At 40.8% G+C, this 14,139-nt stretch overlaps 1 protein-coding gene across 3 annotated transcripts in view; it reads left to right on the forward strand.

Moving 5' to 3' along the window:
• MMP16 (matrix metallopeptidase 16) overlaps nt 1-12,859 on the forward strand; it is a 174,459-nt gene extending 161,600 nt beyond the window's left edge. For all 3 annotated transcript variants that reach the window (XM_083451122.1, XM_083451123.1, XM_083451124.1), the window contains one exon: nt 112-12,859. In XM_083451122.1, the coding sequence (XP_083307248.1) occupies nt 112-446 (335 nt within the window). In that variant the 3' untranslated portion in view covers nt 447-12,859. The remainder of the gene's footprint in view (nt 1-111) is intronic.
• The last annotated feature ends 1,280 nt before the right edge of the window (nt 12,860-14,139 follow it).

The raw sequence follows: 14,139 nt of genomic DNA on the forward strand, positions 1-14,139 counted from the left end.
AGTTTTAATCCTGCTTGTTAACTCCAAAGTTTCAGCAGCTTCTTGTCTTTTGTTGACTTTGGACACGACGAAATTACAACTCATTGAAACATTCACACTTTTCTTCCTCAGGCTTCACGTATTTCTACAAAGGCAAAGAATACTGGAAATTCAACAACCAGATGCTCAAAGTAGAACCTGGATATCCCAGATCCATCCTAAAGGATTTTATGGGTTGTGATGGACCAGCAGACCGGGACAAAGACCGACACAGCCCTCAGGATGACGTAGACATTGTCATCAAACTGGACAACACAGCCAGCACTGTGAAAGCCATAGCCATTGTCATTCCTTGCATCCTGGCCCTGTGCCTCCTTGTCTTGGTTTACACTGTGTTCCAGTTCAAGAGGAAAGGAACACCCCGCCACATACTGTACTGCAAACGCTCTATGCAAGAGTGGGTGTGATGTAGGGGTATGTCTCTCTCTCTCTCTCTCCCTCTCTCTCTCCTAGGAGTTCGTGGTAACTTGAGATCAACCGAAGAGCTGTTATGCAGTTTCCTATCTAGGAGCAGGCATCTGTCCAGCCCCTTGACCAGGGCTGATCTTTAAAACCCAGGGGGCTGCCTGCACCCTGCACAGGAAGTAAGAGTTCACTCCAGTGGGAAGCTTCCATCGTACACAGTATCTGCCGTTCCTCCAGTTCTTTTGTCTTTCTTTGTCATTCGGTTCTAGCCTTTTTCCTCTCTGCACGCTCAGTACACCCAATGCAAAACTATCAGGATTTTTTTCCATAAAGAAGAGGAAATATTACAGCAAAAATATGGGAAAACAGGAAGCGTCTCCAGTGTCTCTGTTGGGGTTTTTTCTGTCCCCTTTGAAGCCTGCTCCCCTTTGAAAGAGTTTTGCGTGAGGTTTTAAAAAAAAACAATAATAAAAAATGTAATCAATTTTTTTTAAAAAAAAAAAGAAGAGAAAAGATAGAGCAACTATAACACAACAATCACAATGGAACTTTCAGGAAGTGTGAAGACCCAAAACAGCTTTGTCTCCAAAGAGGATTGCTTTCTGTCAGCTACGGATATAGTCCTATACTCCTACTCATAATTTTTGTTAAGTGGGAGACCAGGATGACACACAGGAATTCAGACTGTTTGGACAGCCATTTTCCAACAAATAAGGGGCCAAAATATCTGCAATATAGTAACAGCCTTAATGATACATTCATTTTGTGTTTTATACAGCTGTTCTGAGCTATGTCCTCAATGTTTTAACACATTTATATTCATTACTATATTCAGATAGTATCTTTTTTATTGATTGGTTTAGATTTTGTTGGTTTCCTGCCTCCTCCTCTTCTTTTTCTTTCTTTCTCTCTCTCCCCCCCCCCCCGAGCTGTACCAGGCCAGCAGCCCCAGGCCTCCCACAGGTCTGTCAAGAACACTTAATGTTGAAACCATAGCAGAATGCAGCAAGCCTGTGAAGTAGATTGCAGTGAACTAAAGTGACACTTAATGTTACAGAGAAACATAATGCTAGTATTAGGTTTGTGTAATCTGTGACCCTTTGAGAACTATAGGTTTTCAGATTTTCAAGGGCTGTGAACATTGGCAGTCTGGAAATTATAGGAACGCACAGCTTAAAAAGATTCTGGATTCTAAAACTTATTTCCTGTGATTTACGAGTTTCTTTGTAGGTGGTCTATAAACCATATCAGTTCTGCAAATCCTCTCCTTCCTTCCCTCTTAGCATCATTGACTTCTGTGTCTGCCTCTCCTCCTTCTAGTGGCTTTATGCCATATGACACTATATAGTACTATAACAAAACATGGCAGCTGAGACCAGCATGCCAGAAGTCATCAGGATTGGCAGGTACACATGGCAGGTTGATAGGTCTGTAAATGGACTAGATACCACACAGTTAAAATAACCTAAAATAATAGAGCATTTTAAAAAAAATGATTTGCTCACTTTGTTGATGGTGATATAACAGAAGCAAACAATATTAGATAATTATTTTAAAACAATACATTGCAGCAGACAGAATACAAGTGGCTGCAAGTATAGCTGGTCTTTGGTTTCTCAAGATGTGCTATGCCAAGCCATTGCAGGAGTCCTCCCACATCTCTGTTGCTTCTTTTATCCAGTCTTCATTGCTCTATGCAATGGTAGCCCCCAGTAACAAGGACCTGACATCCATTTATGCTATTGATAGTGTATGTCCTAAGTATTTTGTTTTCATTGCCACCATACACCAACAAACATGGCAGTGTTTGCAGTGTGTGACACCAATGTGTTGCCATTCAGATTCCCTTTCATTTGGTACGGGGCTTTTACATGGGTATGGGCAGTGTAACAGCGAACCACAGTGGCTGAGACTGAAAAGCTGGAAGCGAGTAAGTCTTGAGACAGACAGCTGTGGTTTTTAGCAAGATAAAGGAAGTATGATAGAGGCAACGCTGGCTATGGGATGTATCTCTGTTCATTGCTTTTGCAGTCTCTGTAGTGCTGCAAAACCCATTGATTAGAAATGACAGCGGGGAAAAGAGAAATCACTTTCGACATCCCAAGAAACAATGCTCCTGTCATATCACCTTCAACTCTCATAAAAGCTTTTGTCTTTCTCCAGTCTGAGAGCAACAGGAACATGGGATTGATGATGGAACCAGGTGGAACTCTCTTGTCCAACAACTAGCGTAGCGCTTGAGTTTGTGTTCTGCTTAACTCTTGCGTTTTTAAACTGTATTGCAGGATTATTCTGTTTGCCTTGCATCATGTAGATATGCAGGTGCAGATAACAGTTCCAATGGAAACCAGAGAGCAAGGACTCTGGCGTTTCATGGTGCTGCCCTTCCCATTGCAAAGTGTTGCCAATTGGGCGTTTGCCTTAGTTCCCAAAGGGTCACAAGTCCTCTGGCATTTAGCTGTGCATTAAATCACTGACAGAACCAAGGGAGCACCAAAGCATTGTGTCATCATGTGTAATATTTGTGCTAACAGCAGTATTGTCATTTTCATGTGACCTGCAGGGCAGGTTATGTATCAATATTTTTTCCTAGAGAAAAGTCAGCAACTGACAGACCTCTTTTTATTGATTTTAGGAACTGCTTCTTGCAGTGACAGGCTTTTTACAGTCACTAGGCTGTGAACTTATTAAAGGTGTTCAGAAAGGGTGCACCCCACATGTCAGATACCTGGCTTTTTATGAAAGCTGGGATTCCAGGGGAGTAGCTTTTGAAACAATGAACAGCTTGCCTTGAACTTTATTGATCTGTTGATTGTCATTACTGAGTTAAACATAGTCTTCTGTGGAAAAGAAAAGAAAAAAAAACCTTTGCTGTCTGAATTTCCTTACAGTGTACTGTTTGATGTCTTTGCTCTTTGACCTTTAACTTGCAAACCGGCACAAACTCAGTGGGAAATCTGGTGTGGCTGATCTAATTTGGATTGGGACTAGGCTTTTACAACAAAAAGAGTCCTATCTATACATTGTCCAAACATTCACTTATTTTAGAGAAGGGAAATGGCTGTAATACATAGAGGAGCCCCCATCCCCAAGACTGGTGGAAACCAACAGGTAGCACCTGGCAGCGTTCTTGCTCAGCTCCCATGTATTTCACTGGGCAGTTGGTACAGGAAAATTTCCCTATGGAATGTGCCCAGTATTTGTAGCAGATAGTACCTAGACGGAACAGTTGCTATGTATACATGCACACTCTAAAAATGAACTGCAGTGGAAATGAATTTCTGTTTAATTTTGGTTCAATTTTCTGTATAAAACCAGTCCTTTCTGCAAATGACTCATTATAGATGATGACATTCTAAAACACACTAAAATACTTGAAAATGGCCACCATTGGCTTTTACGTCAAAGTTTTTTATACTAGACTCAAGACCGTTTGTTAGTGATTTCCTAATCCACCTTACTGAATCATTTTTTAGAGAGTGTAAGTATATATGCACATTATTTTTTGGTAACAAATAGCTCGACTGCCTTGAATTTATATTTATATTGAGCATAGCATGAAGATTAGTATGCCTTTTTATTCAATTGAACATGATTTGGGGTTTTGCTTTGTTTTGAATGGAGGGTCTGTTTTATAATCATGTGAGGCATCCTATACAGCATTGCAAGGTATTGTTTTTCTCCAAGCATATATAGAAGTGTGGCTGGATAACAAAAATAAGGATAAATGGGTTGCTTTGTAGCACATATGCAATGCCAATAGCATTTTGGAGAGTCTTATAGGTGCTGTTTGCAGTATCCTAAAGGCTGAGCCACTATGCAACCATTGCATTTCACCAGTATATCCGTTTTAGTTGTTGGTACAGGAGTACCTTGGTTGACCACATCTGCAAACATACAGCAATCTGTGAAGTCCTCCGCTCCACCTCACTTTCTAAACATACCTATTAGCCGGCAAAACCATGAAGTGGTTCCTATTTTGCCTCAGGCAGAAATCTAGAAATCATGGTCTGTTACAGGCAAAAAAAGAACCTGTCCTTTTGTCCTGGTGTTGACCCTGGGATAACTGAAGCTAAGATGAGCTTAATTCAGATGTTTTAGTTTTGCTGTTGTTTTACTGTAGGCAATAGATTTTTAAGTTACTGTAGCCCTGTCCAGTCATTCAAAGAATGTGTGAGGGCATAAAGTGTGTAGAAGGGCTGTGGGCCAACTTCACCCCCAATATCTCCATCTGCCTCATCCCTGCAGTCTAAAGGAGGGGGCAGGTTAGGTGAATTTGGCTGGACAAGATTAGAAGCCTTGCCATGATCAGGAGCCCTGCCTGCATTACCAGGTTCCTGATTCCAGGAGGCATCTGAGCACCTTTAGCTAAACACACTTAGAAGACCTTCTAGATCTTCCCTCTCATTCCTGGGAAGGCCAGGAATGGAGCCAGCAGGGACTTTGGGATAGGAACAGAGCACACAACCGTGCACTCTCTACACACTTCCTGCTCACATTTGTTCTTTAAATACTTGGAAGGGCTTGGAAGACTCCAAAATATGGTGAGTGTTGGCATTCCCATGTAAACACTGGAGATCCTAAACAATTGTTGTGACTGTCTTAAAAACTCAAGATTCCCTAGTGACTGTTGACAGCTGCCTGAATGTGATCGGCAGCTCTCACTTATATGTGTCTGAAAAGTAGAAGGACATTCACGGAATCGGTGCATGAATATCAATGTTCACTACATTTTGGATCTTCACTGTAGCCTATACGTTACATGAGTACGGTGCTTCAATTTACTTCTGTTCCCTCATTCACTTGAACATTTTGCTCTACTTTCAAAATCGATCTCATGGCAGCATAGAATTTCAGTACAGTGATTTCCTGGAAAGCAATGAAGAAGCTGAGCATGTCGCTGGTTGCTCTTTTTATAAGGTAATACAAATGTTTATATTTGGAGGATTTAACGTACAGTAATTATTATGCAGGAAGGTAAGTGTGATAATGTGCTGTGCTTGATATAAGGTACATCATGGTTATGTGAATGCTTAATAAGTTGATATATTTAAAAGTGCATTATATATTATATACAGAGAGAAGGTGAATTGAAAAAAAGTTTGGGCATGATTTTGCCATGCAGGTCAAAGTTGTATTAGCTTTTCTATTACAAATTTCTATTTTATGAAGCAATCATTTGATAGTTTCCCCCAGGATCTTGTACCCTATGCGTTCAAACTAATTTTACAAATTTGTGTGTCTTCACTTAAAAAGTTCAAAAATAAGAATGTGAATTTACCAGTTTAGACGTTGAATTCCAACAAGATTTTTTTTAAGTCACAATGCGGGGGGAAACTGATAATTGATTAGCATTTTGTCTGAAGTCCATCCAACCCTTTTAAAAGGCTGCTTTCTCACTCATCTATTGGTGAGAACCTTAACATGAGCTCTAATTTTAGCATGAAAAAACAGCATTGAATTTTGAATAAATGGGTCTGCCCAATTTTAGCATGAAAAAACAGCATTGAATTTTGAATAAATGGCATCTGTTTTAAATAAAAACCAGAAAGAGTCCCGTGACTCCTCAAAAGCAAACAAATTTGCTGTAGCAAGAGCATTCTGTAGGCAAGAGCCTACTTCATCGGATGCATGAAGTGGACAGTGAAAGCATGAGATTCATATCTATAATACATGGGATCAGTGGAGAGAAGCTGTTTTTAATAAGGCATCTGCAGTCATATTGTCACAGTCCACAATGTGGATCAGTGCAACGCAAAAATATAGATGTCATCAATCTATTGCAGTTTATCATTATGGTGTGTTGTGTAAATGGATAAATAGCACAATATTATTTGCCATAAACCAGGGAAAAAAATATTTCTGGGTTAAACATTTATTGGGGGGGTGGATGAAATTTAAGTAAATACTTTTGTAGGTGATTACTTGGTATGCTGAATTGGAAGGAATATGATCTTGCTCCAAAGGAGCCCTTTCTAAGTCTCCCTGACTTAAAGATAATATGCATTTTATAACTTCTTGGTGATGTTTTTGAGGCAGGATATGGTTTTAAGAAGCATAAAAATGCAGCTAAACATGGAACAAAAGTGTATGAAAACACTAAACAATGCAATTAAGTTTAGTAATGAGATTCTCTTGTCTAACTTGTTTACTGAGATGATTAACAGACCACTCACGATGGTGTTGTCTCACTCACCTACATGTGATCTGTGAACCTATGTAATGTATATTTCTCCTCTTATCTATTCAATCCATGAACATTATTGTGCAGCCCATTTCCATACATCTTTATTGTACATGCTTATTTAGAAATCTCATTTATTCAATGCAGCTTACTCCCAAGTAAATGTACAGAGGAGTAAGACCTTAGTAACATCAAGCCCAATGTTAGGCAAAAGATCCCTGCATTGCAGGGCATTGGACTAAATGATTCTCATGGTCCCACTACAATTCTATTATTCAATATCTGATTTGGGGAAGTATATCCCTGCAACTATTCCACTGGTGACCATTTTAGTGTCCTGCATTTGGACGCTGGCCCTGCTAGTTCATGTTGAGCTGTGTGCTCATTTTATAATAAATACCTCTGCTTGTTTCCTGGTGCCACCATGCTGATCTTAATAAAATGCCAGCTTCAATATCTAACAAAGCACAGGATCCTATTCTGGCTTGTTGGTAAGAACTCAGAAAATGGAAACCCCCGAGTGAGGTCTAAGTACTCATCATCTTGCAGATAGATGCTTGAACTGCATATATTGGAAGGAAAAAACGAGGTTGCCTGTTTATTTGAAAGGTTTGCTTGTAGCCTCCAATGTGTAACAGGTGCCTGTGGCTTTAGAAGATAACACAGCTGGCCAAACAATGCAGATTCTATAATCTGCTGCCCTCTTGTAAAACCAGTTGGTATACAGGTCAGCCAAACTCAGTAAGTGCAGCCAGAATAACAAGATGGGACCAATTGCCACCCAGCATTGTCCGATATAGCAAGACAAATCTCTCTTACAAAACATGCCACTCCTGTTTGCCTTAGTTGTTTGTTTGTTTGTTTGTTTGTTTAGTTCTGGGGAAATAAAGAGGTTGGGGGGTGTATTCAACAAGAAGGGGGAGACATCTACTTTTTCTTTTCTTTTCAACCCTTAGGCCTTATGTTTCTTACATGTCATATTGCACAGATGAAGGACTAGTGGACCCATGGCCAGCAGCATGTCATATAAATAAAGTGCCGATTAGTTAGGTATTAACACGGAGGCCGAAAATGAGAGCAAAACGGATAAGGTTCATGTTCCCTTTTACACAAGCTTAAGGCAGGGACTTTAGAAGTGTGTGCAGTATTCCTACCCTTAAAACACTTGTTGAAAGTGCCTCAGTTAAGAACAACACAGTGCAGGCCTAAAAAAAATCTCTGTTGTCAAGGAGAAGCCTGTATCCATGCCACTTTCTCCAACCTGGTGCCCTCCAAAGGTTTTGGATTATATTTTCCATCAGCCCAAGCAAGCACAACCATGCAGGCTCGGAATGATGGGGGTTGCAGTTCAAAACATATCAAGGGCACCAGTTTGGCAAGGGCTTCATTAATGCATAATCTTTGGACTGTGCCAGTATGCATATAAGCTATTGCTACAAAATGATCATGTGCAAGCCAGGAAGCCAGGGCGACGGCAGTGTCATTATCATTTGAAATGACCCCATATGTGACTTTATTGTGGCAATTCTACCAACTACTGAACGTACAAAGGAAATGGACCACTTCTCAGTAAGGCTCGTTGATTGTCATGGCAACCAATGACATGTATGCCACTAGGTTTTGAGTAACTGTATTCACGTGTCCCGTTAGTAAAGCCTGTGGTCATGCTATTTTATTGCTGGCATGGCCATGATTTCATTAATGAACCACATAACAAACACACACACACACACACACCAACACCAACCTAATGTGTAAAGGGTGCCTGAAATAAATGAAAAACCAACTAAAAGCATAATGTCTCCAGGAAGTGCTTGTGAAGCAGTCCAACACAGTCGTGATGGAAGGGGGCCTGTCCCCATAATGAAATTATGGTCAGGAGGTTTGCAAAACGGATTCACATCTGTTTTAAGAGCTGCTGAGGAGGCTTTTCTTAACGCTGTGTTCTTCAGCCTTGGTTCCCCAGATGTTGTTCAGCTGAAACCCTCACTATAGCTAATGGTCAGGGGTGGTGGGACCTGCAGTCCAAGATTTGGAGATCTAGGGTTGAAAAAACTGTCTTAAAGTACCTTCTACATGTGTCTTGTCAATGTGGAGCAGATGCTTGTCTGTTACGACATCTCACAGAAGTATAGTTGGTGCTGGTTCTGTTATTCTCTTGGCACCTGGTCAAAACTTACATGTTGGGCCTGGTGTTTTAGCTGTTTAGTCCTATTGTGTTTCACTTCCTCTTACAAAGCTGTTGAGAAGCTGTGTTTTATGCTTTTATCTATGGCAGTAGGACCATTATTGGTCATATATAATTCACTGCCCTAATACCTGATTGTTGTTTTTTGGGAGGAGGGAAAGGTAAAGATCTTTTACTAAATAAACAAATGTGCCATTTTTATAGTGCCAGACCAAGTAATTATCCCACTTGAAGCTGATCACCAAATGGCAACCTATTCACTAACCCTTCTAGGGCCAACACTTAAAAGATTCTGTACCATTTCGAACATCAATTCCTGTTCTCATCTATCCTGCTGTCTAAAACAGTCTGTTCCACCATGCTGTATGGCAGGGCCAGTCCTGTGTTGTTGACAAGGCATGGCAAGAAGATAAAGCGGCTTTCACAGGAACCCTGGCACTTTAATCTTCATAGAAAAGTGCCACTGCTGTCCACCAACAGCACCTCAAGCACTTTCTCTAAAAAGCTAAATAGGACTGAGAAGTCAACTTTGGCAGAAAAGTGTCCCAAGCTTTCTAAGTTGTTATAGTCTCATGAAAGTTATCAAATAAAAAGAAACATTTCCATACTAAAATATTTATGTGGTTTTAATATAAGGATATGGAAAACATCCCACTCAAGTAATTTTTTTGTAAGCAGCTTTGAAGTACGGTAGTTAAAAAACACAAAAACCAGCAGCAGTATATAATTTTCAATGAAATAAATAAATAAATTCCCGAGATGTGGATGTGCTCTTCATTATACTTGTTTGCTATGTGAAACAGCGAGCTTTCAGGAGGGCAAAATGAACAATGTCAATCCAACCGTATTGTATAGGCTTTGGAAAGTCGTCCAGTGGACCAATCTATAAACCAGCTAAAATATGCTGGGATATGATAATTAAGGCAACAGGGCTGAATCAGCTGCAAACAAAGGCCTCCGTTCATTCATAAAATGGGCATTTTGCTTTTCTTCGAGCAACGTTTTTGGCCACCTAATAAAGATATTCAACTCGCCCCAATTCAAATTCTTCTTTGTGTGTGTATCTGTAGTGTAGCTGTGTTTAGCTGTTGCTGCACAGCTTTGGTATCCTCTGACTATTTGACTGGCATCTTTGTGCTTTCCGTTTAGATTGGATTAACACATGAATTATATCCTTTAACATCGAGCCGCCCCACATGGTGAGACATGTCTTTGACTTTTAATTTCATTCAACCATTGACTTGCACCCCAACAAGAGAAAAATAAATTGCACCACCAGAAACCATTCCCTTCAATTAGAGTGTTTAAAGACATCAGCTTGGTGATTTTCCCCTGCCCCAAAAGTGATGTAAAAGGCAGTCAAATTGGCTTGGTGTTATTTTATGTGGGCCAGTGCTGGGATGACAACATTACATAGGCTTGGGTTTCAACAAAATTAGCATTCATTTGCACAGGTGCCTTTCATTTTTATTATTAAAAATGCTTGTTGTTGAGCCTTTCCTTTCGCTGTCCAAATGTTTGCTGTTTTGTAGAATTCCCTGTGGACAGGGTTTGTGTGCCTCCATTGCCCAGCTCTGATCACCCATCATAATCACTTCGGCCTAATAAGAACTGAGTCTGGGATGCCCCTGTTTCTTTCCCCGCAGATAAGAGTCCTGAGATGGTGAGATAATCTCTCTGTGCCCTCTGTTAGTTTATCCTTATACCTGCCAGCCTCTGCAGCTAAATAATTCCTCTCCAGCGCCCGTACTGTTTATTTGAACCCTGGAAGTTTCGTAGATTTGCAGGAAGAGCTGCAGATCTTTAGATATCGGCAGTTTATTTTGTGGAATATGTGTACAGGAGCTATTTACAGGTGACCTATTTATTTCTTGTCATGGCTGAAGCATGATGGTAGCTTTTTTGTCATTTACATGACATGGCAGTTCAAGATTTCAGGGGATATGGGCATATTTTAGTATATGATTCAGAAAAGTGTTGTTGTTACCCATTCTCCTAAATTAAATGCTGGTTTACCGCCAGTCTGTTTGCTTACAATAAAAATTTAGTTGTTTCCACAGCATTATTCATATTTATTCAATGTCACTTGCCTTTTGCTGGAAACGATCTAGGAAACGATTTATATTCTGACCCTTGGCTGCCTTCCTGTATTTCAGCATCCACTGTTCCCAGTGCATGATGAGAAACCAATTTTTCTCCCACATCTGACCCTTTATATTTCTGCAACTGGTCTTTGGACAGATGTATGCTTGATTTCCTCCACCTCTATAGACCTAATCAAAACGTACAAGCAAATGTGTGCACCAAAAGACCGATGGCAATTTAAATGAAGTAAAATTCACATTGAGAGGGAGCAACAACAACAACAAAAAGAGCAGGGATAATCCTTTCCATACTGTTTCTCCATTCTATACTATGCTCCTAAATTGCTTTTCTCTGCAGAGTTCCAAATGTGTGTTTGACTTCCCAAATTGGGAGTCTATAGGGAGATACGAATCAGCAGGCAGGGGATTCCCAGTTGGTTTTGTGCTCCATATAACCTCCAAAGTGGACTTTCTCTCCTATTAAAATAAATAGCCCCCAAGATTTTGTTACACATGTTGTCAGAAAATATTTAGTCAGGGTATTAGGCACAAGATGCTATCAAGAGACTTGAAGACCAATGAGAATTTTCTTTGTAACTCCAGTAAGATGTGGATTACATGCCCTGTGGAATTTAGCACATAGGGTTGTACATGCTATGCTTAAAATGTGTTAGCACCGGGGAGCAGAAGTGTGTTCTGATATGTTCTGCTTATTATAAAATCAACGTATTAACTCCCCCCTTTTTCTGTTAAAAATCATTTTCTTGACTCTGCACATACAAGGTCTACTCTTAAATTAAACCACATCTGGTTTTGAGTTACATGCCTTTAACCAGATAACATCTGAAAATGTCTTTTAGGTAGTCCTAAAAACAAGCCAGAATGGAAACTGCCTATCATGCCTAAATACTTTATCAGAAACAACTCCTTTATACAGGCAGTTGTTGCTATGGTGGTCACACTGTATGAGATCCATCAAAACAGCAAGCTCTGTATACCTGTGTTAAGGTATTCGGTCTTACTTTCCCCCGCTTTTGCACATACATATTCTATGCCAGAGTTTGGTTCACAGTGCTGCATGTAAGCAAAGAGACAGTGACAGCATTTTCCTATTTTCAGAGAGCTGATTTCTTTTACATTACTTTAATTTTATGTTACTGTACGACTCCCACAACATTCTTTGCATTAATAATATTTTTTAATAAATACCATTTTTTTCTTTCAAGTAGTTTCTATGGACAAACACAAAGCTTGTTTGTGTGCAAAACGAAGGCTGACTAAATGGTGCTAAAGTGTATATTGACTGTCAGATATAATCAGGCAAAAATTTGTGGTGCTTAGACAGATTTTTTTTTCATTGTTTCTTTATTTTCTTGATCAATGCATTTAACAGTGTTTTATTATACACACATTCTTTTATTAGTAAATGAAGGCCTCATAGTGCACTATTAAATAAAAAAAAATGGGTTAACTAATCTATGTACCAGCTCACCAAGCTATTATCGTTTAACTCCTTATAATATTGCATAATTAAAGGTCAAGGGGTCATGATATTAATCTCATTGCTGTTCACTCATTACATGACTGAACATTTTTGAACAAAATACTTATGTTTACAATAGTATAATAACCCTTTGACTGCTGCGGCAACCTTTAACCACGAAATTAAAACGTCACATGCTAGAATTGTCTTTTTGGTTCTTGTCCTGGCAATCAAAGAGTTAAGGGCTGTGCAGTGATTTGTTTTCTATTTATTAATTTCTATTTATTTTTTTGTTTTCATTTGAGGAGGGGGGTCCGGGGTGGGGCAGTTCTCGTCTGCTGTAAGTGTCTTAACCAAGGGAAGGGTTAAAAATTGCTTTTTTATACTATCTTATGTACTTACCATCATTTCATTGTGTTGTAATTAAAAAAAAACACCTGTCAATAAATAAGAAAGCAGAAGCAGCGTTTCTTAAATCTGTTGTGGTTTCATTTAGATTGTTGTCCAATTTGAACAGCGGGAAGCGAGCACCTTCTGCCATTTATCTGCTTCATACTTATGGCATGTGGCAGAGGGGATACATATGGGGTGGGTGGAGGAACCTGCACACTGGAGGTCAAGGCTCTGCTGAGAAAAGGCATGGAACGTATCAAACACTATTTGTCTCAAAATTGTTCTTCAGCCAACCTTGTGTCCTTCAGCTGTTTTGGACTACAACTCCCAGAATGACCGCTCCCCACATTAAATGGGGGGTGCCCTTTGCGTGGTCACGCGCAGCCCCCTGGACCCTATGCAGCACCATTAGCACAGGCTTGGCTTCGCCTTCCCCAGGTGGGATACCTGCAGGTCTTCGCCTACCTCAGCCAGTTGCCCAATCCCACCTGGGGAGGCATTGCCAAGGTGATCAGGCCATGTAGGGGGAGGGACTACCCTGCCCACACAATAGGGGGAGCATCTTACTTGGAAATAGTCAGTTGGCTCCAGAGCTTCTCCCACCCTACCCACCCTCAGTTAAGACTTCTTTTGCAGGTAAACCTTTTCTCCACAGGTACGCGGGTGCTGCTACGTCAAGGTCACTGTTGAAGGGCCGGAAAGGAATTCTGCATTGGCACGTTTGCCTTTCCTGTAGCAAACATCACAACTTTGGCGGTATTAGGCCTTGGGCGGAATCCTTTAGTCTATCTTCCCTAAATGGGGGTGGGCGTGTAGCAGTGACCCACACCCCCCTTCTCTTTGCGGCAGCGATACCAGAGTTCCCCGTTAAAGGGGTTGTTTAAGGGGAGGCTTTGGCCATACGCCTAGAGGTCATCATTGCTCTCCCCTGCAACGGCGGCATAATGGGGGCAGGCTCTCTCTGCTTGAACATATGTTCTCCAGAGCCAGCCCATCCTCCTCACACACTGGATAACCCTGGTGTTCCCCAGATCCGTGGTGGGGGACTGGGAGGGATAAATGCCCAATGCCTGAGCCACATCTCAAACATAATAAAGTTGAGGCCAATTTTAATCCCATAGCATGTTGTCTTGAGTCGTTATTCCACATGGGGGGGCACCCAGGGTTTGGGGGACTCTGCCTGTCCATGCAAACAGCCGGTTGGGCCTGAAAGGAGTTAAAGTCCTAAACCAAGTTGTTGAAGGCTGTTCCACAGCATGGGACAGTAAATGCATTGCACTCAACACAGGACAATACCCCCCCCCCCCATTGTCTCGCTATAAGCTAAAGCTGTCATGAAAATGTTAAGGGCTACCAGCAGAGC

Source organism: Podarcis tiliguerta (assembly GCF_965153285.1).
Source record: "Podarcis tiliguerta genome assembly, chromosome: 7".
Taxonomy (NCBI): Eukaryota; Metazoa; Chordata; class Lepidosauria; order Squamata; family Lacertidae; genus Podarcis; species Podarcis tiliguerta.